The sequence below is a fragment of the Camelus dromedarius genome, chromosome 21 (genome assembly GCF_036321535.1).
Source record: "Camelus dromedarius isolate mCamDro1 chromosome 21, mCamDro1.pat, whole genome shotgun sequence".
Lineage (NCBI taxonomy): Eukaryota > Metazoa > Chordata > Mammalia > Artiodactyla > Camelidae > Camelus > Camelus dromedarius.
Genome location: NC_087456.1, coordinates 37,214,454 through 37,238,264, shown reverse-complemented (window position 1 = coordinate 37,238,264; position 23,811 = coordinate 37,214,454). Strand labels below are relative to the sequence as shown.

General features: G+C 61.6%; 1 protein-coding gene across 1 annotated transcript; it reads left to right on the top strand.

Annotated features, from left to right (window-relative positions):
* Positions 1-3,258: 3,258 nt before the first annotated feature.
* CSRP1 (cysteine and glycine rich protein 1) lies at positions 3,259-23,543 on the top strand. The gene is made up of 6 exons (XM_031438272.2): positions 3,259-3,348; positions 13,292-13,404; positions 18,227-18,395; positions 19,224-19,353; positions 21,898-21,991; positions 22,485-23,543. Exons 2-6 carry the CDS (start codon positions 13,293-13,295, stop codon positions 22,559-22,561), a joined length of 582 nt encoding a protein of 193 aa, XP_031294132.2. The 5' UTR covers positions 3,259-3,348; position 13,292; the 3' UTR covers positions 22,562-23,543.
* The last annotated feature ends 268 nt before the right edge of the window (positions 23,544-23,811 follow it).

Sequence of the window (23,811 nt, the reverse complement as noted above, 5' to 3'; positions counted from 1 at the left end):
GTCTCAAACCCACCACCTCCTTCCCACCCCCGGGCTCGGCCAGCTCATCATCTTCCTGGACCTTTGCAGTAGTGCCCCCATGCCTCGCCCTCTTCTCCTCGGCCATTCTCGCAAATTCATAGCATCTTCCCAAACAAAACGCTTTGAAACTGACCTCACCATTTCCCTGCCTAGGATGCTCCAAGGCTCCCACTGCCCTCAGGACAGTCCACCCTCCTTCGGGTGGTGGACAACAGCCACCGTGTTCTTCTGGTCCCCGCCTACCTGCCAGCCTGTCTCTCACGGGGCTTTGTCGTTTGCCCCAGGTGTCAGCTCTGCCGGTGCGCCTGCAGTTCCCTGGCTGAGCGAAGCAGACCCGGGCTCTGGCCCCTTCTCCTTCCATCTTGGCCAATTCTCACTCATCTTCCAAGACTCCATTCCTATCTCATTTCTCTGTGAAAACTTCCTGACCCTGTGTCCTTCCCCAGGGAGGAGAATTAAGCATCGGCCCTTGGTCTACGTGCTGCCCTCTACACCCCTTCCTTCACGCCCCTGAAAGACAGGGGGACCTGGTACTGGTTTACCCACTAGCTTGTAAGCTCCTTGAAGGTGGATCCAAATCCTATTCTCCCTCATGTCCCCAGCACCAGAGTACAAGACCGGCACAGAGCAGGACCTCGATAAATGTCTGCTGAATGGCAGAGGGACGGATGGAGGGACAAATGAGAAGTGCCCGGCCAGCCTGGTCCTCTGGGCTCTCTGGGACGGCGCACAGAGCAGAGCCAGCCACATCCCTCACTTCCCACCCCAGCCTCACACTCACGTTCCCCTACCTGGGATCCAGGAGGAGAGAGACTACTTCACAGCAGGAAGGGAGAGAGAAGCCGAAGTCAGGGTGCTGAGGAGGGAGGAGGAGCAGGGGGCATCAGGGAGGCTGGGGGCTGGAGGGCAGGAGCCACCTGCCTGCCCGGGGTACTCTCTGCTGCACCCCGGGAGTCAGGAACCAGCCCAGAGGCACTGGGCTGAGTGCGGAGAGCAGATGAGGGTCCTGGAAAGTTCAGACATTTAGGGAAGTCCAGAGAAGCAGCCCGGCCCCTGTGAGTGCCGGGCCTCCTTCCAGAAGCCCTGCGTCTGGAGAACCTCCTGGTGGTGATCTCTGACTGCGGTCCAGGTGAGGAGGGGTGGGTTGCCGCCGGGCGGAGCCAGCCTGGGCACAGGTATGTAACTGAGGTCAGCCAGAACGAGCATCTCTGTCCCCAGTTTCCGCATGTGTGACGTCCCACGTGTGCTGTATGACGGGCTCCTGGCCCCTCCGTGATGTCAGCATCGCCTGCCTGTCTGCACGGTTGATGACCCCAGCACACCTGTGACTCACTTCGGCCCCAAGTCCTTGGAGACCCCCTGAGTCGTCTTCATCTGCAAACAGGTGATCCAAGTGACAAGCCCAAGGCCAGACGGTTGGCGGCTGGCGGGCAGGGCCTCCGTGGCTTCCTCTGTCTCCACGCCTGTCTACACCGCTCCAGAGACAGGCGCCATGCCGCAGTCTTTAGGCAGACACGAGGGTGACCGTGCGGCCTGGTCTGCCTGGGACGGTCCTTCTGCCTTAGTGTCATGCCAGCGCTGTCCCATCCAAACTCAGAAGCCTCCCTGCTGGCAGGGCTCCACTGACACTCCATCCACAAGGTGCTCAAGGGGCCTCCCGGAGAATCCAGGTGCAACTGCCTTTTTCTAGGCCTTCCCCAAGGATTAGCAGGTGAACCTTATTCCTGGAAGAGGGTTGACTCAGCAACCCAGGGCTTTAGATGAAGTCTGTGAGGGGCTCGCCCTTGGCACCTGTCTGTGCTGGAGGGGGTAGGAGCTGCATCGATGGGTGAACTGCGGGGGCAGCGAGCAGCTGCCCGGCGGACCTCCAGGACCTGCCCCAGGAGCTGCGTTGGGCAGAAGGGGGCTTCCTTCTCACGGAGATGCTGGAGAAAGTGACACAGACACCCACACCACGCACGCCACCACAGCACAGTGTGTCCCCAACATCCTACGAGTGTGGTTTATGCCCCACTCGGTCTGCACTCAGTGCAAACGCTGTAATTCAACGCAGAGGACAGGAGAGACCACCAGCCCTCAGTTCCCTTCTGGCTTCGAAAGGCAGTGAGCAAGCCACCAAAGCCACAAACGAGGAGAAAGGGCTCTGTGCCCTGAGGCTCTCCCACCCCTGGGAACACCAGTTTCTCAGACTCGCACGTTCCTCCGGGTCCAGATCCACAAGTCCCAAAGGGCGGGCGCCTTAAGCGGGGCAGGCAGGACCGCTGGGGGAGGAGATGGCACCTTCCGTTAGAACCTGGCTCCTCTATTCCCCATCTGGGCCCTGCTTCCCAGGGGACCGCCTTCTCTGTCGGAGCACTGGGTTCCTGGGCTGTTCCTGCCTCCAGGAAAAGAGGTGGAGGCTCCACCCTGACCTTGGCGGCAGTTCCTCCAGGTGGAGTGTCTCCACACTCTGAAATGGGGCAGCAGGCGCCGGCTGGGGAAGGGCTGGGAGCTGGTAAGGGCGGCTCACCACTGGCAACCGCCTCAGGGCAGCTCTGAGTGGCTGGAGCTTGTGTCCATCACACTGAGGCTTGGAGGCCAACCGGCTTCTCAGAGCTGCTGTTTTTGTGGAGTGGAGTGTCCTCCTCTGAACAGCAGGGAAGCTCTGGGAAGGCTGAGGACCAGGGCTGTTGGAGGGGCAGCTGTACTCATCCAGAGCCACTGCTGAAGGTTTACGAGTCCTATTCCGTTTCTCCTGCCCGCCCACCCCAAACATCCCTGTGGTTGCACCCGCTTCCCAGATGCAGAACCTGAGGCCTAGGGGCGGGGAGTCTGGGCCAGGGGACCAGCTATTACGCGGAAGGGGCGGGATCAGAGCTCAGGGCTGTCTTCCCCTGGCGCCCACATGTATCCCTGACACTCTGCCACCAGGATGCGAAACGTGAGACCCCCCCCTTCTCTTGTGTCACGAGTTTATCAGCAGTCTTTATCTCTCAGATCACCTCTGTCTCCACCCTCGCATCCGGCTGCCAGGGAACCCCCACAAGTTCCGGGCACGTGTGCGACGCCGCTTTCGCAGCGGCGGGGCGCACAGGGGTCCCCGCGGCGCCGCCAGGCCGCCCGGGGTCTGGGGGCGGCGCCTGTGCGGTGACATCAGCCCCGGGTGGTGACACTGGCGCTGCCGTGGTGCAGTGTGCAAAGCCCACTGGTTGGCGTGGCCGGGACACGCCCTCCTGGAGCGGAACAAAACGGGCGCGCAGCGCGCGGGCCGGACACGCCCGGCTCGGCTTGCAGAGCGCTGCTCGCCCGCCGCCCGCCCGCAGCCCGCCGCGCGCCGCCCGCCGCCAGGTGAGTGCGTCCGGGGCCCTCCGCGCGCGTGGAGCCCCTCGCCTGGCCGCCCCACCGCGCCGGGTGGCTGCGGGGACGGTCGCAAGGAAGTGCGACCCAGGCCGGCGCGGGCCCGAGGAGTGGGGCGAAGTGGCCGCGGCTCTCTGTTAAGGAGGCGCAGGGCCTCTCCCCGCCCCCGGGTCCCCGGACACAAAGGGCCCCCAAGTGCCCCTGACCCGGGACGGCCCGGCTCCCCCCTCGCCTCCCCATCGCCTGCAGTTCCCCCGGCGGAACAATCGGCGATTCTGCGCGCACTGACGCTCATTGTACCGCGAGGGGTGAGAGCATCCGTGCCACCCCCCTCCTGCCCCGGGAGAACGTGCCCGCGGGTAGGGCGGGGGAACATCTGGCCTCGGCAGGGCCTAGGGCGGCCGTGCCCGGGGCGCAGGTGCGAGTTTCACTCTTCCTAAACGACGAGATGGAAGCCCCCCACCCCCCTGCGCTTTGGTGCTGCGGGGGGTGGTCACCCAAGCCTGAAGGAACACAGTGTCTGGCGGCCTCAGCCCCTGAAGCCTGGGGGCGAGAAAGGGGCCGGAGTTAGCACACTTACAGCAAGTTGCAGTGCGTTGCCCGCCAGAAACCTGGAAGTGAGCGTTTTACCTACTCTCATTCCGCTCGGGCGGGTTCTGCAAACTCCTGCCCTGTGTATTGATCTAATCCAGACCTGGGTCTAGGCAGGAGCGTAGGTGGGCTCAGCCCTTCCCTTGAGGCCTGGGCTCTGGCCATCACCCCTGCTCCTGGGGGTGAATGGAGGGTCAGGCGCCTCCCAGCTGAGGGGGCTCCACCTGGGGCTCCTGGCACAGCAGCTGCCCCTGGAAGTCCACCCGGCTCAGTGGGAGACTGTTGGAAGGCAGACTGACCTGGTCTCCACAGCTGGATTTGCCACTGAGTGCTTAGCTGGTCTGGGACAAGTGACTTGACCTCTTGTGCTCAGTCCCACTGAGGGGTGGTGCTGGGAATGCACTGCGCAGACCTGGGACCCAGTGGGACTCAGCCTCCCCCCAGCCTCCCCGGAAGCTAAGGAGGCTGGAGGTGTGGCTGCCCGTCTCATCTCGGAGGGCAGGCTGGGGATTTCTCCCCAGTAGGATTTGGGGAAGGCTGCTGAGCGGCCCCTGCTGTCACTCACCTTCGGCCCCTCATGTTCAAGGTGGACACCAGTGGGGGTGGGTGTAAGGCCATCTCTTGCAGGAGGGACTGTCCTTGAGGCTGAGTCCAGCCTCGTACTGCTCATGGTCTCCCAGAGAATGACCATATGCCTCAGGTGGGAATCTGGGGCAGGGCAGGGGACAGGCAGACAAGGAAATTTAGCCCACAGAGGGTGTGCTGGGGGCCAGGGAGGGGGAGGGGCAGCACTGCCCAGTGTCGAGGGTCGAGGCGGACACAGGGGAGAGCCTGAAAGCGGGCCCGCCACCCCTGCTACTGGGCTGCTAATAAAACGAGACAGCAGTGCACCGGCCTCAGCCTCGGGTCTGCCCGAGCGCCTGCCTTCCGGCCCAGGTGTTTTCACTTCTCATGGCAAACATTCGTGAGCTGGCGGGTCCTCCCAGCCTGGGAGTGTAGTGTTGGCACCTGGTTGGTGATCGGTAAATATTTGGTGCACGAATCGGGTAGGACTGAGCTGCCCTCCTGGACAGTCACGAACCCTACAAATGGTTACCAGCCAGGTGTCCTCTGTGAGTGGGACTGAGGACCAGGTGAGGGAAAGGACGCGACGTTTCTGTTCACTGTGGGTCGCCTGTGGGAAAGCCAGGCCATCATGAGAGGCTGCTGAAGTTTACACGTCTGTGAGGTGGCTGATGGTGAGAGGCTGGCTTGGTGAGGACGAAGTCTTGCGTAAACATTTCGAGGCTCTGGTGAGAATAAAGGTCACCATTTGCTGCTCCTCAGGTGTGTCGGCAAATACGGAGAGAGGCCCGAAACAGGAGGGTGAGTGTTGGGTTGGCCTTTCCCTGAGAGGATGGTAGGCACATGCCAGGCACAGGGCCTGGCCTGCATCCTTGGTGTGTGTCACCCGGGCATCTGCGCAGTAGGGACGGCTGCTCCCTGTCTTACAGACGAGACGCTGAGGCTCAGAGATGGTTAGTAACTTGCTCAGAGTTGCAGCCGCCATTCAGACCCGGGCAGACGCCTTCCTGAACCCGAGCCCCGTCCCCACGTCAGGGTTTCTCGCTCCTCTGCCACATTTCCTATTTCTGGGCCAGCTCGCCAAGGACGTGTCTGCCATTGGCGAAACACACGCGCGCACTACAAAGGACTTTACAGTGGCTTCTAAACGACTGAAGGAAGATGTGGCTCTGCCGGTGTGCACGAGGATGGAGTCAGGCTAGAACTCCCGACTTCTGGGTCGTAACCCTGCGGCCTGGCCTGGGAGGAAGGGAGGGGGTCCCAGGAGGTCTGCTTTCACCAGGTCTGATGTGTGTTTGAATTTTGGTGCCGGGTTAGCAGGAAGGACACACACACACACACACACACACACACACACGCGCGCACGCGCACTGGAGGTGGGGGGGAGCTGGGTACCGGCCTCTGCCTGTGGTTCCCAGTCGTCAGGAATTCCTGTGGCCGTGACTACGCAGCACCCCAGGAATTTGTCTGACGTCAGCACTGAGCAATTCCCATGTATGGTAAGGAGCGTAAATACCGAGGCAGCTGGGGTGGCCAGTGCTCTCCAGGGCTGGAGGGCAGCGTCTGACCCCTCCATAGCGGCGAGGCAGCAGACCCCACCCCCGCTGTGCCCGCCCCGCCTCCCCGGGCGGGGGCTCCTGGAGATGTCAGCAGCAGACAACTTGTTTTTCTAAGGTCTAAGCACTCCTGTGTTTTGTTTTTGCCTTTTAACAGTTAATCATGAAAAATCACTCAGAGCTTTTCAGCAGGGGATAACCAACCAACCGTTACCCTCTCAGCTGGCTTCGTTTCAGACCAAGACAAAGAAACTTGATCTGGTGGTTAGTCTCTGAGACCTTAGTGTATCACATAAGATTTCCTGTAATAGTTCTTTTAAAATTTTTCTTATTAATTCTTACTTTTTACTGAAGTGTAGTTGATTTACAATGTTAGTTTCAGGTGGACAGCAAAGTGATTCAGTTAGACATATGCGTACATACATATATATATTTTTCAGATTCTTTTCCATTAGAGCTCGTGTAATAGCTTTGAAATACTGGAAATAAATCCTAGACCCCAAATTCTACTTCTGTGACCTTCGGGTTTCTGAAGTCCAAGGGTGGAGTGCTGTGCTGTAAAAGGCACTCGGGGACAAGCACACAGGATGGCCCGCACCAGCTCACCATCCCACAGGCCTCGGCCTGGGTGGGGAAAGACAGAACTTACAGGGGAGGGTATAGCTCAGTGGTCAAGCATGTGCTTGGCATTGTGCGAGGTCCTGGTTCAATCCCCAGCACCTCCATTAAAAGTTTTAAAAAAAGAAAAGAAAACGTACAGAGAGGGAGAGAGAGCGATCCCGAATGACAGTCAGGTCTGGGGCATGGGGTCCAGAGGGGTCGTGGCACAGTGGTGCTTCACAGAGAGGCTGCGTCACGTGCAGGGTTTGTACCCCTGTGTTGGCCCCTCGTCCCCCCACCAGTGAGAGTTACTCTCAGAGGAGGACTGTTTCCTAGGCTCTCCGGTGTCACCTCCAAGCCTTGGGCTCCAGCCCTGAGCAGCAGGGTGCCCCCCCGCTTTCTCCTTGGCTGCCCTCCTGATGTGGGGGGTGGAGGAGGAAGCTGAGCTGCCAGTCGGAAAGGATGACAGCTCCCCTGTGTACCTGGCCAGATGCCACACGGCCAGGTAATGCTACGTAGACAAACACCTGGCAGGTCTCTAGCAGCCCCAGTGGGTGGGGACCTGAGCTCTCTGCCCCCGGGGAACAAGGGGTTGTGGAATGGGAGACATAGGACTTTTCCACTGGAGAAATAAAGGCATGGAGTGGTTTGTCAGGTCAAACCACTGATAAGAAGGGAGGGGACTGTCCCTTAGACGCTAGTGGCCAGCAGTTGAGGTCTGAACATCCCAGAGATGGTTTCTTAAACTTGAGACATGACCACACCGGACCTGACACCTCAGCCTGACTTCCAGGCCATGCGGAGTGAACGTGGGAGTCTTGGTCTGCATCTGCCCTGTACTCTGCTGCATGGGAGCCCGGTCTTGGGTCTCTGCTCTCAAGACAAAGGGTCTGGAAGGAGCTGTTCATGCAACAACCTGACAGGAAGGAGGGACAGCAGACCGAGCTAGCCACTGGCTGGGAAAGACCGTCCTGGGCTTCTAGGTCTGGCCGGCCCTGGCGGTCCTGACATCTCAGGTGAATAGCTGGCCAGACGTTTCCAGCCATTCAGCCTGGCCTCTGTCGAGATGATCAACAGCACGAAGTAGGACAAACCTGGACTCTGCAGGGGACTCGCCACAAACCCCTAGGTGGCTGGTGTGACCATAGGAGCCTGGTCACCCAGAGCAAAACACAAATGGGTGTGACATCAAGACAAGGCTCCCCCTGGGGGACTAAACCCCAAAGGAGGGAGGGCCCGGGTCCCCCTCCTTCTCTGGGCCCATGGAGAAGGCAGGGAGTCCCGACCCCTCTTTGGCTGGCTATGTCCCAAGCCCTGCTCCTCCCGGACATGGCCTGGCTGGGCAGGAGAGGGGCCGTCTGGCTCTACATCTGGCAGGAGAGGGTCGGCCAGGTACGCCAGGCCTGGCAGTCAGGAGTGAGCACCTCGGGGGTGCCAGGCCCTGGGCCGACCTTCACACCTTCTCATCTGATCCTCAGGACAGCAGCTTAGGGCGGCAGGGGATTGTCTGATTTGGAGACAAGCAGACGGCGGCCCAGGGAGGGAAGCGACTTCCCCAGGTCGGTCGGGTCTGCCAGGAGAGATGCGTCTGGATCCTATTTTCCTGACCTCTGAGCTCTGACCTAGGGAAGTCTTTCCTTCTGTCTCCTGCAGGGCCTGAGAAGGAGCCCGGCCCCCCGCCCCTCCCCGAGCTCTGCAGGAGGCCTGAGAAGCAGGCTTCCTTTTAAGGCAGTCTGGCCTGCCAGCCAGACCCTGGCTGTTGAGAAGAGATGCTGGACAGAAAGGAGGGGTGGTGTGAGAGCAGCCCCTGCCCCCACAGCGGGAAGGAGGTGGCCAGGGCTCCCCCGGCTGAGACCCCCCCCCAGGCAGGTCCCCTGCAGGGGTCCTCACATGGGCAGGGGGGAGAGGAGCCCCGGGCTGCCTGGGAACCTCCTGGCAGTGGACATGGTCACTTTCCCCCAAAGTACCGAGCCCTCGTCCCCTCTCTGGGCTCCGGAAGGGAGACTCCCACCACGGGGCCTGGCTCAGGCGTGGCCCACGCAGAGGTGTCCTGGGCAGATTTCACCTGCCTACTCCCTGGGCCCTGCTGGATGTCAGCCCCAGACACGGACACGGAGCCACAGAAAACAAAGGCAGCCTGTTGTCACTGTGGGTCCCCCCCAGGCAGAAGGGCTTCTGTGTCTGGGAACAAAGCACTGCCCACCACGTGGTCGGGGAACCCTCCTCCTTGAGGGGTGTCCTGAGGGCTGGAGGACATCTCCTGCGGGCTCGGGGGAGGGGGAGGAGAGCGAGGTGAGGGAGGAGCGCTACCCTCCTGAGGCCTCCTAAGTGCAGCCCCCCGAACACGATGGCAGCTGGGGTGGCCCGGCCACGCTGGACCCAGTTCGGCCTCCTCCAGTCCCGTGATCGCAGGCGAGTGGCCCGGCCTCCCCAGGCCTGTTTCCTCATCCGTGTGGTGGACGTGTCCCCTACCTCCAGGGGCTGAGGAGCAGTGGGCTGGTGTTTGTAGACTGTCCAGCACACATTAGGCCCACAGACTCAAGGGCGGGCTGTCTTCCTGGTGCCATGGGGCCAGGGTTCTGGGGGTCACGTCTGGCCGCCTTGTCAGAGGCAAAGCTGGTGGCATGTCCCCCAGTACTCCCCTCACATGTTGGGGCTGTTCCTGAAATGCCCCCACAGGGGACCGGAATTCCGGGGTGTCGGGCTCAGAGCATGCCCCCTCCCCCCATGCAAGTCGCTCCGTGGAGCAGTGGCTGCGCGCGTGGACCTGGGCCCTGCAGCGAGGACGAGGGGAGGTGGTCAGCGGTCAGGCAGACCAGCGCGCCCTGCTCTTCTTGCCCGACTGTCCCTCCTGCTGTGGGGTTTTGCAGCCCTGAGCTCTTGCTCAGCAGGGCAGAGGGGCTGGAGGACCGGTGGGCATCGGACGCTGGGGTTGGGGGCTGGCCCCGGGGGTCTGGGAGCTCAGGCCCCTGGGTTGTTTTCTGAGGGAGAGAAATCCTGTCTGCAGGGGGTATCAGGGCGTGCAGAAGGCTGGGCCTGGGGACGGGCCAGGACCCCGGAGGGGAAGGCTGGGCCTATGTAGTCAATGGCCCGGCCAGCCTCCCCCTCCCCAAGCATGGGCTTCAGCTGAGGGCGTCCCACATGCCAGGCCTCACTGGGGCCGGCTGTCCTCTCCCACACGGGTCTGCGCAGGCCCCACACAGCGATTAACTCACCAACCCCAATAACGTGCGAGGTGCTGGAGCAGGAGACGGAGCTGGGGGAGGAGGGGAGGTTCCCAGGCAGCGGGGAGTCACTGGCAGGTGGGCGGGGGCGGGGCTGTGTTCGTGCGGGGAGTTCAGGAGGGGGAGTTCAGGAGCCAGGTGGCCAGACTTGTCCTCTGGGGGATGCGTTCAGTTGTAAAGTAACTGGTTTAAACAGCCAGGGCATTTCGCTAGTTTAACGAGAATGTGGAGACAGCCAGCCTAGGTCTGGCTTAATTCCGGGGCTCCGTGATGTCACCGGGTCTCCCTTTCCTCTGTCTCTGAGCTCTGCCCTCCCCACTGTTGGCTTCACCCTGGGCCGGGTGGGCCCCCGACCTGGAAACCACACCCCCGAAGCCCGTTGCCCCCTCCTCACTCGGGCCAGGGGAGCTTGCTTCCAGGACCTTGTCTCCAAAGATCGGAGTGTTTTTTTCTCAGAGCCCCCAGAACTCCCTTCTGTCTCATTGGCCTGAAAATGTAGGTGGTCACCTTGGCTGGTCAGCTTAGGTCCAGGCCACATGCCCTGGCTGAAAACTGGGGCGGTTACCAAGGAGAAGAGGATTGGAGCATGGTGTCCCCTTCAAGGGGGCGGTAGTGGGCCAGCAGAGGGAAGATGAGCAGATCTGGTGGGTGGGAAAGGGGCCGGGAGAGGAGCGACCATCAGGCTCCCCACAGTGTGGAGTGAGCGGTAAAGGGGAACGCAGTGCAGGTGCCCATAAGAGGGGTGGGGGGAAGAGCTCCCCATTCTAGGCTTGGGGATAAGACTCCTTAGTGATGGAGAGAGTGGTTGTGGTTCCAGCAGCAAAACGGAGAAGTCAGGAATAAGAACAAGTCGGAGAGAAAAGGTCATGAGCTCAGGTCACTCCTGAAATCGAGGTGCTCACGGGACATCCAGGTGAGATGCTCACCTGAGCCTGGGCTTGGAGGAGAGGTCAAGGTCAGGGGCACGTGGACGTCCTCGGCAGGGGATGACTGTAGGTGCAGTGGAACCACAGGAAACGGGAGAGGGAGGGACCAGAGGGAACCCCAGCTTTCGGGATGTGGGAGGACAGAGCAGAGGCAGTAAGTGTGACTGTCTCCTTTGCTCTGACAGAGCCTTGCCAGAGATTCCCATAGTCTTGGTGACAGTCCAGCCCCAGCGTCCATGGCAGCCAGTGCCACCAACACCACTTCCGCATGGGCAGCCCTGCTGCCGGCCCGCACACAGCCGCTGAGCACTTCTGCTGGCCCCTGACCCTGCCAGGATGGAGCACGCTGATCCCGGGATTAGGGCATCCTGTTCATCCAACGCCTGAACAAACCCCTGTGTGCCAGGGGCACACAGGGCCCTGGGACTTGGTAGTGAACCTGGACTGGACCCTCTTCTTGAGCTGAGACCCGTGTCCACTGTCGGGAGGAGGAACTTCCCTCCACCCTTCTAGGTTTTTCTGGCTGGAAAAGAATTAGATAGACATGAGCCAGATGAACAGGAGAAAATCAAAGTTTAATAACGTGTCCTTGGGAGAGACCCAGAAAATCCAAGAATTCCCCAAAGACTGGAACTCTCACTTTAAATACCGTCTTCAGCTCAAGACAAAAAGAGGATGTTGGGGGTAGTGGTTTGGGACCTCAGTGAGGAGGAAGGCAATTGGCATGGAGGTGGAAAAGCAGGCGTGTGGTGGAGCCATGTTTGCTAGGCCTTCAGGTACAGTGGGGTGGGTGGGCTCTGACCCCCGGCACTGCTGAGTGCCCCACCACAGCCAGCCTGTATTCTTTGCCAGTGTCTCTGCTGATAACTATTTCGGCGACAGGCCCTCTGTCTACGTTTTTTAGGCGGTTGTGGGGAAGGTCACAGTTTCTTCCTGAGTCTTTGGCCTCTATTGGTTCCAGCTTGAAAACATTTGCCCAGGAGACATTTTGGGGTGGCGGGTGTTTCTCCTTACGCCGCCGTCAGATGGGAGGCTCCCCAGCAGTGAAGCCCACGCCCCTCTGCCCTTGACCCTTGGTGTCTCACTGCTGGCACAACCCTGTACCAGGAGGGTGGGCTCTGGAGGCCCCATCCCTGTTTTCAGCGTTTTCATGACACAAGTCCTGGGGAGCTGCCTCCCTCCGGAGGCCATAGCCCCTTGGCCCCGCCCTCCGGTTCCCAGCCCCTGTGTCCCCCATACTCACCGCATCACCATGCTGTACCCACAGCTGCCTGTGGTCCAGTGAAACCCCTTCCCCCGTGCGCGTTCGTCCAAAGAGCCGGAAGGCTGTGGTCCTGTAGCCGTGCCCCTGTTCATAGTGATTGAGGTGGGTCTTCCCCAGCCTCCGAGCTCTCTGGGCATTTATATCTGTGCCGGCAGGCTTGGATTTCTGCTCTAATAATCATCCCAGATCCCTGAACTCACTCTACTCTGTGCTGTGCCTCTGACATGCTGTGTCTCATTGAGTCCCCAGAAATAATCTAGCAAGTAGCTTTAGTTTTTATCCTCGTTTTGCAGAGGCAGAAGTCAAGGTTCTGAAAGCCCAACCACCTTGCCACACAACCAGTGAGCGGCGGCATCAGGACCCCAGCTCAGAACCAACACCCAGAGTATCTCAGAGCCGGCCCAGGCTGCCTCCTTCGGACGCACCTGGGGTGCTTGTTAAAAGTCGTACCTCATCCTCAGAAGTCATGATTCATCAGGTCCGGGGTGGCGCTAGAAAATCTGATTTTGCACAAGCCCCAACCCCACATTCTAATGGACTCTACAGCTTGAGAACTGTGTCCCGTGAGCCTGCCTCCTGCTTTAAAAAAAAGTGTACTTGTGGTGAACTATGTTTTACATACAAAAGAGCATATAGGACCTACCATACAGCACAGGGAGCTATGTTCAATTTCCCTGATAACATATAGTGGAAAAGAATCTGAAAAGAAAACATGTATCTACGTACGTATGCACGTGTGTGTGTAACTGGACCGCTCTGCTGTCCACCTGCCTTCGAGGTGACAAACCCCAGAGTAGTCTGAGCTCATCACCCCCGCCTTTCTCTAAACGCTCCCGCTCCTGTGCTCATCCCTCGACGGTATGAACTTTGCCTGCTTGTGGACCTGACATAAGTAAGCTGTTTTGTGAATTCTAGCTTATCTGCTTCTTTGGCTCCAAATTAATCGCTGAGATTCCCCCATGTTGACGTCCGGAGCGGAGGGTTCCCGGTTACTGCTCCTCCCGCCTTCTTTGTGGAGCCTGTGTCTTACGTTTGTTTGGCTTCTTCGGAGCGCCTGGCAGGGGACTGGCAGCCGCGCTCAGTGAGCGCTCGCGGGCCCCGCGCAGGAGGAGGTGCCCTGTGGCACGTGGCCTGTGGCACGTGCCCTGTGGGCAACCCGTGTTTCCCTCCCCCTGCAAAATTAATTCCCCTTTCTGTGTCCAATTTCAGAATGCCGAACTGGGGAGGAGGCAAGAAGTGTGGGGTGTGCCAGAAGACCGTGTACTTCGCGGAAGAGGTTCAGTGCGAAGGCAGCAGCTTCCACAAATCCTGCTTCCTGTGCAGTGAGTACGCCCCAGGCCCTGCTGTTGCCATGGGGACCGGCCGGCCGGCCGGCCAGCCTGCCACGCCAGGGCTGGCCCCGCCCCCAGCCGGCCCCGCCCCCGGGCCGGCCCCGCCCCCGAGCCGGCCCCGCCCCCAGATGGCCCCGGGATGTGAACAGGCCGACTCTTGGCTGCAGCGCAGCTGGGGAGGGAGGCACTTAAGGGCCTCTTTGTTCCCTCAGAAGCTGTTTTCTGGGGGCCGAGCTAGGGGCGGTGGCAGACGCTCTGGGGCTGGGAGCCAAGGCGAAGATTTGGCCGGAGAACTTCCCAGTCCCCCTGTCGTCTTTCTCTCCCTGCCACGAACCCATCATTTAAGAGGGAGACACTTATTTTCAGCCCACAGTTGCACCCGCCTCTGGACCCGACTGTCCCTTGTTGAAAGGCAGCAGACGCCCCAGATGAGGAGAACAAACCAGCGGTTAGCAGGGGAGAGGGGTGGGGTGTGAAGGGGCACCAGCCACTGCGTGTGAAATAGGGAGGCTGCAAGGACGGTTTGTGAGCACGGGGAACGCCGCCAGCTTTAGAACGACTGCAGGCGGGCACAGCCTTCACCAGTGTGAGCCGCCGCACTGGACGCCTGAACCCGACGCGGTGCTGCACAGTTTTAAAGGAGGCAGCCGCCTCGGGGAGGCTGCGAAGCTGCGTCTGGGAGGAGCTGGGCCCTCCCTCCCCGACCCCTGCGGCCAGCTGCCCACTTCCCTCCCTTCCCGTTCCCGCCTTGACATTAGCTCCTGTAGGTCACGGCCTGGACCAGCAGGGAGCCGTGAGCGGGGAGCTGCGCAGCATTGGGTGCCCCGGGGATGCCGAGGCCTCGGTGCTCTGCTGGCCGGTGCCTGGGCCGGGCCCTGTGTTCAGAGCACCCAGGAAGTGGTGGCTCTGGGAGCCCCCAGATTCCTACATGATGGGGTTTCCTGTAAACAGAGCCGGTGCTGGCTTACAGGAAGAGGTAGCTTGCGTTTTCCTTATGTCCAGGCGGCGTGGCCGGCAGCCAGACGTGTTATTTCAGAACCAGTCGGTCAGGGTTTGAATGTGCATTGTTGTTATCTGTGTGGTGATGGGCCAGTTATTTGGTTTCTCTCTGGCTGAGTTTTCCCAACATTACCAGGGAGATAATGACACCTGCCTCGTGGAGGATGCGGCCGGGGGTTGTGAGAATAACCTGAAAGGAGCTCAGAAAACAAACACAGCACTTAGAGCAGCTGTGAGTGTTCAGTAAATGATGGCCACTCCCCAGACACACACACACACACACACACACACACACACACACACACACACACACACACAATGCTGAGGGTCCGCAGGCAAGATGGTGTAACTCCAGGACACCTCCAGGGACTGACATCCCAGCCTGCCAGGAAACGGGCCATCCACCCTGCTTCACACGAGCAGGGTGGGGACAGGGGGGCTGTGTTTTTTCCAGGAGATCTGGGCTCCAGAGCAGAGTCCAGATGGGCCAAGGGCCACAGCTCCTTGGATGTCCAGCTGGTCTACCTGCTGCCGGGAGGACCAGCCAGAAGCTTCCACCCACCACACAGCCCGCCGGCTGCCCCAGAGACAGACCGGGGGCTGCATCCATCCGTCCATCCGCCATGTGGGTGGTAGAAGAGCTTTGCTGAAGCCCTTGGCTTCCGGCCCGTGGAGGAGGAGGCAGCTGGCAGTGTCGTGTAGTCAGCAGTTCGCTCAGCTCAGGAATTTTCAAGCCGTTTATGTTTTCAGAGGGAGTCAGAGGGCTTGGCACTGGCCGGGGAGAGGGCCCAGACTGCTGGCCCCAGGGACCCCTCTCTGCTCTCAGAGGTTGCTTTGACTATGGACTGAAAAGGGCCAGCTGTGCTGAGAGGCCGGCCGCCCTGCTTGGCGTGGCGGCTGGTCTGATCGGCGGTGGAGGGAAGTCAGGAATGAACGCAGGGGGTGGGGGGCGCAGGAAGGAACGGGCAGGCCTGCGTGGGGTGGGGGCGTGGAGGATCAGCAACAGTTGTGGGAGATCAGGCTGGGGAGGTGCGGGAGGGTGGCCTCCCGCCTCCTGGTTCCTGGGCCCCAGAGCTCGAGGGCGTCGGCCTAGTCTGAGCCACTCCACCACCTGCTGATTCTTGGGTCCTAGGACGGCACCAGGGCGCAGGTTCGTTTACGAATGGACGGAGGGGGCTTCTCTTTCTCGGTGAAGTGGGAAGGAGTATCCAGCGAGAATTCGAGAATTCAGAGTCGCCCTCAGAGTCAGAGGACTTTGCCTGCTAAGGTGGAGAAAGGCCAGCAGGGCTTTGGGCCCGGGCAGTACTGGGGACCTTAGCCCCTTGGCCCCTTGCTGGCCAGGCCTGGGTGATTCCCCAAGAGAAATTCCTCTGACCACCCCAGTCCTTGGCTCTGGGTCCCCGCGTCTGGGGCCCGGGCTAGATCGGGAGCAGCCCCTGCCCTGTTGGCCCGCAGTGTCCACTCCAGTGGTCCGAGCAGGGCGGCCAGTCCCCATCCGCAGGCAGGATGCGGGCAGGGTCAGCTCCGCGGGGGACCTTCCCAAGGCTGCTGCCTCTCTGAGCTGTGAGAACCCCGTCCTGGGGAGGGTCAGCTGGTGAGAAAGCCCCCCCGGGGTGGTGGGACTCTCTGCTGGAGCACCGGGGATCCTCACAGAACCCCCCCCCCCGGGTGCCCCTGACACCGGTGTCCCCTCGCCTGCAGGCCAAGGTGCTCGGTGCATTTTCACCCTCCTGGCCCCACACTTGGTCCACCCAGAAGGACTCCCAGGCTGGTGGAAAAGGACCAGGCCTGGAGGTCACGCTGGGCCCTGGCCAGGCCCTGCTTCTGGCCAGTTGTGCGAGCTTGAACTTTTCTGTGGGCTTGGGATTCCTTCCTCACTCTATGCTGGGATGGGTTGAAGGGGCCCTGACCTCTCACCTGGGGCTGCCTCTTCCCTCCGGCCTCTGGAGCGCATTTTCCCAGCAAATGTATACTCTAACCTGTAACTGAGTTTTGTGGTTGGTTGGTTGGTTGGTTTTTGCTTAACGTGACTTGATAGAAACTTATTTAGGCCTTCATCAAAGTCCCCCTTAATCCTTGGTGGAGCCCACAGGTGCCCAGGCTACATGGCTGGCCAGGGCTGGAGGGCCTTGGCCAGAGCAGGGTGTGGAGGTGGGGCCTCTGGGAGAGCAGGCAGAGCAGAAACCAGCAAGGAGGTCTCAGGCCTTGAAGTCAGGGCCTAAGTGGCATGCCGGGGAGCCATCCGAAGTGTCACTGTAGACCCTGGGGTCTCCTCTGGCCTAAGCTCCTGGGCCTCCTGCTGGGGGGGGGTCAGCTCAAGGAGACCTCAGTCCCCCAGCCACTCTGTCTCACTTTCCACCCTCCTTCTGGTCTTGGAATTTCCAGTTCAACTTGGGTCAACTTGGGGAAGCAATTCCAGGCCCACCCCTGCCTTCCCACCCTAGAAGGGAATGTTGGAGCCCTTGGCCCGCTGTTCCTGTCCCTCCATCCTGGAGCAAAGCCCTGGGGAGGCAGCGAGAATGTCCATATTTGGATCACTGAGTGCTGGAGTGAGGTGGGGACCTCAGGGGCAGGGCCAGAGGGTCCTTATTTAGTCCGAAGTCTCCAACCTGGGCCCTGGGGGCAGAGAGCTGCCCTTTAAAGGCCAGGGGACAGCATGCTTCACAGAGCTCAGCTGGGCGCCTCCTTGCAGGGAGGAGAGGCTGGCTCCTCCAGGGACTCCCCCAGGACTCTGTCTTCAGAAGGGCATGTTTGAGGATGTGCTCGAGGAGGGGGGCACTGAACCCCAGTATCTAAGGATTGTTAGCACTGGAGGACAAGACCGGAAGAAACGGGGGAAGCTGAGTCTCTAGAGAGAATTACTAAGACGATCTTGAGTCCTGACCCCCTAACACTCCGTTGTGTTCCCACGGCTCTAACTCTGTGTGATACTGTTAGGAGCTGACATTTACTGTGGCCTACTGTGTGCAGGGTGCTGTGCTAAGTACTTCCCATGCAAGGTCTCGTTTAGTTCTCACAACCACTTCTGGGGTCGACCCTGCTGTCTGCGTTACCCAGAGGATGCAGAGGCTAGGAAGGCACAGCCCGGGTCGCCCGCAGGAAGGGGCAGAGTTGGGTGGGCTCTGGGCCCAGGCCCCGTGGGAGAGCACAGGAGGACACACTTGGCCCACGGCCTTTCTAGTTCACCCCATTTCTGCCTCTTAGCCCTGGAGTCAGGACACTCCTCCCAGAGTCCAACCTCGGCTCCTCCTGTGGCAACGTGATTTCTGAGATTAGAAACTTGGCCTCGCACGGCTGTGAGAGGTGGCCTGTGCCTCGTCCCAGAGGCCACCATGCTGGGCGCTTAGTGAATGCTGGCCTTCCTACCGGGTGCCTCGCTGCTCCTGCACCCCCGTCCTCGAGCGCGCACGGCTAGCCCTTCTGGGCTGCTTGCTGGGGGCGGGAACACCCTGCCTGTCTTCCTTCCTCCCTTCCTTCCCTCTCCTCTTCTGTCGGACACGTGGTCTCTTTGTCAAGGGCAGAGTGAAGGCCCTCAGCTGGCTCCCCGTGGCTTGGGGTCAGGTTGGCTCTGATCAACGCAGGGAGTGCTGCGGGTGGGAGGACCAAGGAGGGCCCAGGCGGCTCCTGGGAGAGGGGCTCGGCCAGCCCCCTTAGACCCCTCCTCTCTCCTCCTGCTCCCTGGCCCCCTGACTTCCACTTCCAGGCTCCTGAAAGACCAGGATGCTGTGTATGCAAAGCCCCAGAGAGCTTCTGCTGCAGCGGGCAGGGGGCTTGCAGGGCCCACCGGCTCAGTCCTCCCCTCCTCCCCCTACAGTGGTCTGCAAGAAGAATCTGGACAGCACCACCGTGGCCGTGCACGGTGAGGAGATCTACTGCAAGTCCTGCTACGGCAAGAAGTATGGCCCCAAGGGCTACGGCTACGGGCAGGGCGCTGGCACGCTGAGCATGGACCGGGGGGAGTCGCTGGGCATCAAGCAGGAGGAGTGAGTTCAGCGCCCCGCCCCTCCCCGCTCCCCTCCCCACCCCTCCCCCTGCCCAGTGTAGAAGGTCGGAGCACAGAGCACCTACTGTGTGTCGGGCCAGCTGGAGCAGCAGGGGCCAGGGGCCAGGACTAGAACAGGCTGGCTCTTCCCTGAACGCAGCTGCAGCCTCTATTTTCATGGGCGTCAGAGCTGGGAGGGACCCCAAGAATTTCAGGGTCCTGCCTCTTCTCTCCACAGATGAGGAAACCCAGCCAGTCTCAGTGACTTGCTGGGTGCCACAGCCAGTGAGTGTGCCAGCCGGACCCCACTCACCCCCGCTCCAGGGAAGTCAGTCCAGTCCCTGGAAGCACACAGGGCGTCACTAGGTCCGCAGCACCCACTGACCACTGGCCTGCTGTGAATGGGGGTGCTGGTGGTCGGCCTGGCCAGCTCCTCAGCCCGGGGGATGGATGGAAGTGATGGAGGGGTCCCCTCATTTCAGCCAAGGTCCTGGCCCCCGTGGAGGGGTTTGCCAGCTGACTTCTCCTGGAAAGACTGGCATAGTAGACGGGCTGCAGGAGGCGGGCAGAGGAGGGCGGTTCTTGGCAAACAGAGGGTTGCACGGCTCCAGCGTTCTAACCTGGGGTCTGAGGGACGTGTGGGGTCAGTGTAGGCAGTGACTGACCCTTGGTGTGTCCGGCTGTGAAGTGGAGATGACCCTGGAGGCCCAGCAGCCCATCCTGATCACGGCCTGGCGAGTTGGAGGCGGGGTCGTGCCCATACCCGCTCGCCGCTCCCTCCCCGCATCGTGCTGTGATGTCATCTCACTGCACGTCCTCCCCCACACAGGGCCCCTGGACACAGGCCCACCACCAACCCCAACGCGTCCAAGTTTGCCCAGAAGATCGGCGGCTCCGAGCGCTGCCCTCGGTGCAGCCAGGCCGTGTACGCGGCAGAGAAGGTGATTGGAGCCGGGAAGGTAAGGCGGCTGCCGGGCAGGCGGGCTCCAGAGCTGGGCAAGTGTGACCCTGGCTCTCTGCTCAGGGAGCCTGAGCCCTGGGCTTGAGCTCCCTCCCTTCTGTTTGAAAGCCACCGTGAAGGAGGCCCCTCAGTCCGCCTGGGTTGCTTGTCCCTGTGTCTCGGAGTCTCTGAGGTGAGCTCAGCAGCGCCCCCGCCGAGGGAGCCGGGTGTTAACCACCTGCGGATGGTCCCTAGGGAGCTGCTGAGATGGAGTCTCCGGCTGGAGAAGGCAGGTCTGAGGATGCCCCTGAGGAGAGCGTGCAGTTTTGTGGGATCGTATCTCTCTCTGGCAAGACAGTTCATGGCTTTTGTCAGATTTTCAAAAGGATTTGTGATCTGAAAATGTTAGGAACCACCTGAGAATCCACACATCTCCTGTTTTGTAGGGTGTGGACTCGGAAATCCACCCACGTGCTCCCAGGGCAGAGCCTCTCAGGGTCCCGGGCCTGTCAGAGCCTCTGGGAGGCCTTTGCTAGCTTTTTCTCACTGGCATGCCTGCCCTCCCCCTGTGGGGTTCCGACGTGGTCCCCAGCCCCCAGAGTGCAGCGGGAATCACCCCTCAGCGAGGCTGCAGGGAGGAGGCCTGAGAGCCCTGGCCCGGGGCTTGCCGTCTCAGACTAGTGGCCAGAGAGTCACAGGACGGGCATCTTCAGGGCGTGTGGCCGGAACGGGGTGCTGGGTCTCCGTGTGAGGCCCAGGGTGAGGAGGGGCTTGGCGGGTGTCACAGGCTTGGCTTCCAGGACTGCAACCTTGAGGAAGGGCCGGGAGGGGCGGGGGGAGCGGACAGGAAACGCACACGTAGGGTAAGTCCAGCCCAGGCGGGTCTCCAACGCTCAGTCACGCTGGAGATCGGGGCGTTACCCCATTTTACAGATAAAGAAGCCGAGACCCACAGGCGTTAAAGACTTTGCCAGATTTTTCAGCAGGAACGGCTAGGCTCGAGGTGAGGCCTGGTTCACCTGACTCCCAAGACCCCGCCCCCCCTGCCGTGAACCCTGCTCGGGCCCATTCACGTCTCGGAGCCCATGTCCACGGCTGTCTGGCGGGCAGGGATCCCGAATCCTAGCAGGACCAGTGAGCGCCTAGGCAACCTGGTTTGAAACCCAGTTTTGCCTGCCGTTTGCTGGTTGTGTGGCCGCGGGCCGATCGCTCACCTACCCGAGCCTCCGTCCTGCACCTAGAGTGGAGCTGGCGGTGGGCCCCGCCAGGCGAGGTCGTGCCGGGCTGCAGTGGACACGGGCCAGCTGCCCTGGTTGTTGTTTTTATTGCTTTTGGGGCTTGTGTGGTTGGAGTGAAGACCCTTGCCATTGACTAAGGGATACAAAAAAAGGAGACGTTATTATATTATTATTAAGTTGGTGTTTTTCCGCTGTGTCTCGTTGTGAGAACAGGAAGTCACCAAAAAGTACCTACGAGTCAGTATTTCTGTTACCTGGACAGGGCCTGAGTTGAAGTAAGGGCCGTGCTGTCTCTCAGGGGTAAGAAGAGGCAGGCAGAGGCGCCACCTCTCGGGGCCAAGGAAGGAGCAAGAGCAGCTGGAATGTGTCAGGTGCCGCCCCCCGGGGCAAGAGGCCGGCGTGTCTGGAGGCAGGGCGGCGGCGGTGGTCAGGCCTCCGCCTGCCCAGAGACGGGGGAGCAGCAGAGGCTGGTGCCTGCTGGGGTGCTCGGGGCCCGGGACGGGTGCCGGGGGTCCGGCCTATCTCAGCGCTCGGGTCTCGCGGTCCCTCGAGCCCCGGGCAGGCGCCAACAGGCGCGGGTCCGGCTGCCAGGAAACATGCCGGGAGGTAGTTTCCTGTCTCAGTCTCCAGCCCCAGCGGCCAGCCCAGCGAGGGAGTCTCTTTGCCCTTAAAAGGCCTTGTTGTGTCCTGTCTGCTGCTGTCAGCCTCTCCCTCTCCCGGTCTGGCAGAGCTGTCTGCTCGCCGGCCGCTCAGCCGGCTGGGGGAGCTGGCCCTCGTCACGTGCAGACCCAGCGGCTTCTCCTGGTCTTTGTGGGACCATGAGGGGCTTCTGTGGCTTCAGCGCATCTCGTGGGCTCTTTCTCCTTCTGCCGTGGTGCTGGGTGCCACCGACAGGGCCTCCTCTGTGCCAGGCCCCTGCCAGGCACATCCCACTACTCTCTGGCTCTCACACTGGGCTGCGATGGAGGCAGCGGTCTCCCAGGGAGGAAGTGTGGAGCGGGGCACAGTGAGTGGCGGTGCCCGGATGGGTCTGAGGGCCGCGCCCACACTGGCAGTCCCGGGCAGGATGGTCGAGGTGAGGCTGGACTGGCCCCGACTGGGTTGACAGCTGCCTTGGCGGTGGTCCCCGCACCTGCCCTTTGTAGCACAGGTGCTGGCTTTCCTGCCCAGCACTTCCTCCAAGGTGGTACCAGGTGCGAGGTGGCCTGGGCTGCCTCCTCCGCTGTGCGGCCCCTGGGCCCCGTCCTCCCAGCAGCACCCGCTGGGCAGACTTCAGGGGGATGGGGCTGGGGGCGGCAACACTAACGGTCTCCTTCCCTGCCCAGTCCTGGCACAAGTCCTGCTTCCGGTGCGCTAAGTGCGGCAAAGGCCTGGAGTCCACCACCCTGGCCGACAAGGACGGCGACATCTACTGCAAAGGTGGGTGGTTCCCCCACCGGGAGGCCCGAGGGGTGGGGCCGGGTAGCTGTGCCCTGGCTAAGGTAAACCAGTTCCTGGCCCTGGGGGTCCGTCCCGGAGCACCCAGTGAGACCCTCCAGTGAGACCCTTTCACGTTACAGATGAGGAGGCAGCCTGAGGGGGAGGGGACTTGGCCAGGGTCACAGGCAGGTCGGGGCGGGGAGGGGCCGGAACAGGGCTCCCAGCTCCCAGTCCAGAGCTCTGACGGGGGGCTTGATCCTCCTAGGATTCCAGAAGCAGGAAAGGGCTACGCTGCGGAGCCAGCAACCCCATCCCTGTCGGGGGTGCCGGGGGTACTGCTGCTGGACTTGCTGCTCCAGAGGCCTGGCCAGGCGCTGTGTGTGGGCGGGGGGTACCTACAGTGGGGGGGCCCGGAGGTGTGCCTGGGGCGTGTTCTCACCCCCATTCTCTGTGGGCTGCTGGGGGCACGCTCACCCCTCTCCTCCTTCTGCAGGATGCTATGCCAAAAACTTCGGGCCCAAGGGCTTTGGCTTCGGGCAGGGGGCCGGGGCCCTGGTCCACTCCGAGTGAGCCCGCCCGCTGCGCTGCCCCGGCCTGCGCTTCTCACCGCAGCCCCCTTCCCGGCAGCCCCGCCACCTCCAGGATTCTTCCTCCCTTCAGTGCTGCACATGTCACCAAGGACTTGAACTTCGGCGTCTGGCTCCCTTTGGTTTGGGGTCTGCTGGAGGCCCCGCCCTACAAGGAGCTCCCCCTGGACCAGCAGGTGGCCTCAGGGCTTTGGTCTCTGGGCACCCCTGCCCCGCCCCGCAGACCCCTGTCCTGTCTTTTAGTCCGAGTGTCCATCATCAGTGGGGCCAAGAGGAGCAGACCCCGTGGGAGGGGAGCGAGACCGGGGAGGGCTGTGCCCGTGGTGGGGAGACGGGGACGTCTTGGTTCCCTCAGAGCAGGCCTAGGGAGTCCCAACTCGGGAGTCACTGGGGGACACGCAGACGGACACCAACTGCAGGGACCACCTGCCCTGCTTGGTCTCTTGCCTTTGAGACTGGGGAACCCACGTCCCCACTCTCGGGCAGGGGAGCAACCCGGGTCTGAGAGCCCGAGGTCAGGATGTGGTCCTGCCTCCCCGGGCATCGCACTCCCTGTTTGATGGGGGCCCTAATGATATACACGCCGCCCATTCAGGGGCCTGGATCTGAGGGCGCGTAAACCCTGGGTTCTGAGGCTGTGGGGCAGCGCTCAGTCCTTGACACGCTGGCTTGACGCTCAGATGTGGGGGGAGACACATGCAGCCTGTCTTCACCTGGACACCCCTTCCCCCTGCCTGCCCAGGGCCCTGCCTGCCACCCACCCTCCTCTAGGGTCCCCTCTGGCCACACCGCCCCATCCCTTCCCCACCCCCAGGTCAGGAGCAGCTAGAGACAGGGAGGGGCCAGGCTCCGCTGTCCCCAGGGCTGGGATCACACTGTGTGGGGCTGCTGCTTGGACTGGGGGTTCTAGAGGGCAGACGATGCAAGCTGATTCCTCACTGAGTCAATAAAGCCATTAGAACAGAGCCCTGGTGCCCCGTTCTGCTCTGTGGGGACGCCGTGACCCTCCTGGAGCTGGGAGGGGACTGGCTGGAGGAAGCACGCTAGCAGGAGGTCTGCTGGAAAGCAGGTGGAGGCTTCCTCTGGTCACAGTTCTGGCTGAACCGCTGCCCGGAGGGACCCAGCCAACCCAGACCTGCTGCCTGGCCCCGCGGGGCCCCACTCCCAGGCCGCAGGTGGGAACCATGTGGGCTTGGAGTGAGGGGCTCTGCAAGTCCCCAGAACTGTGCTCGG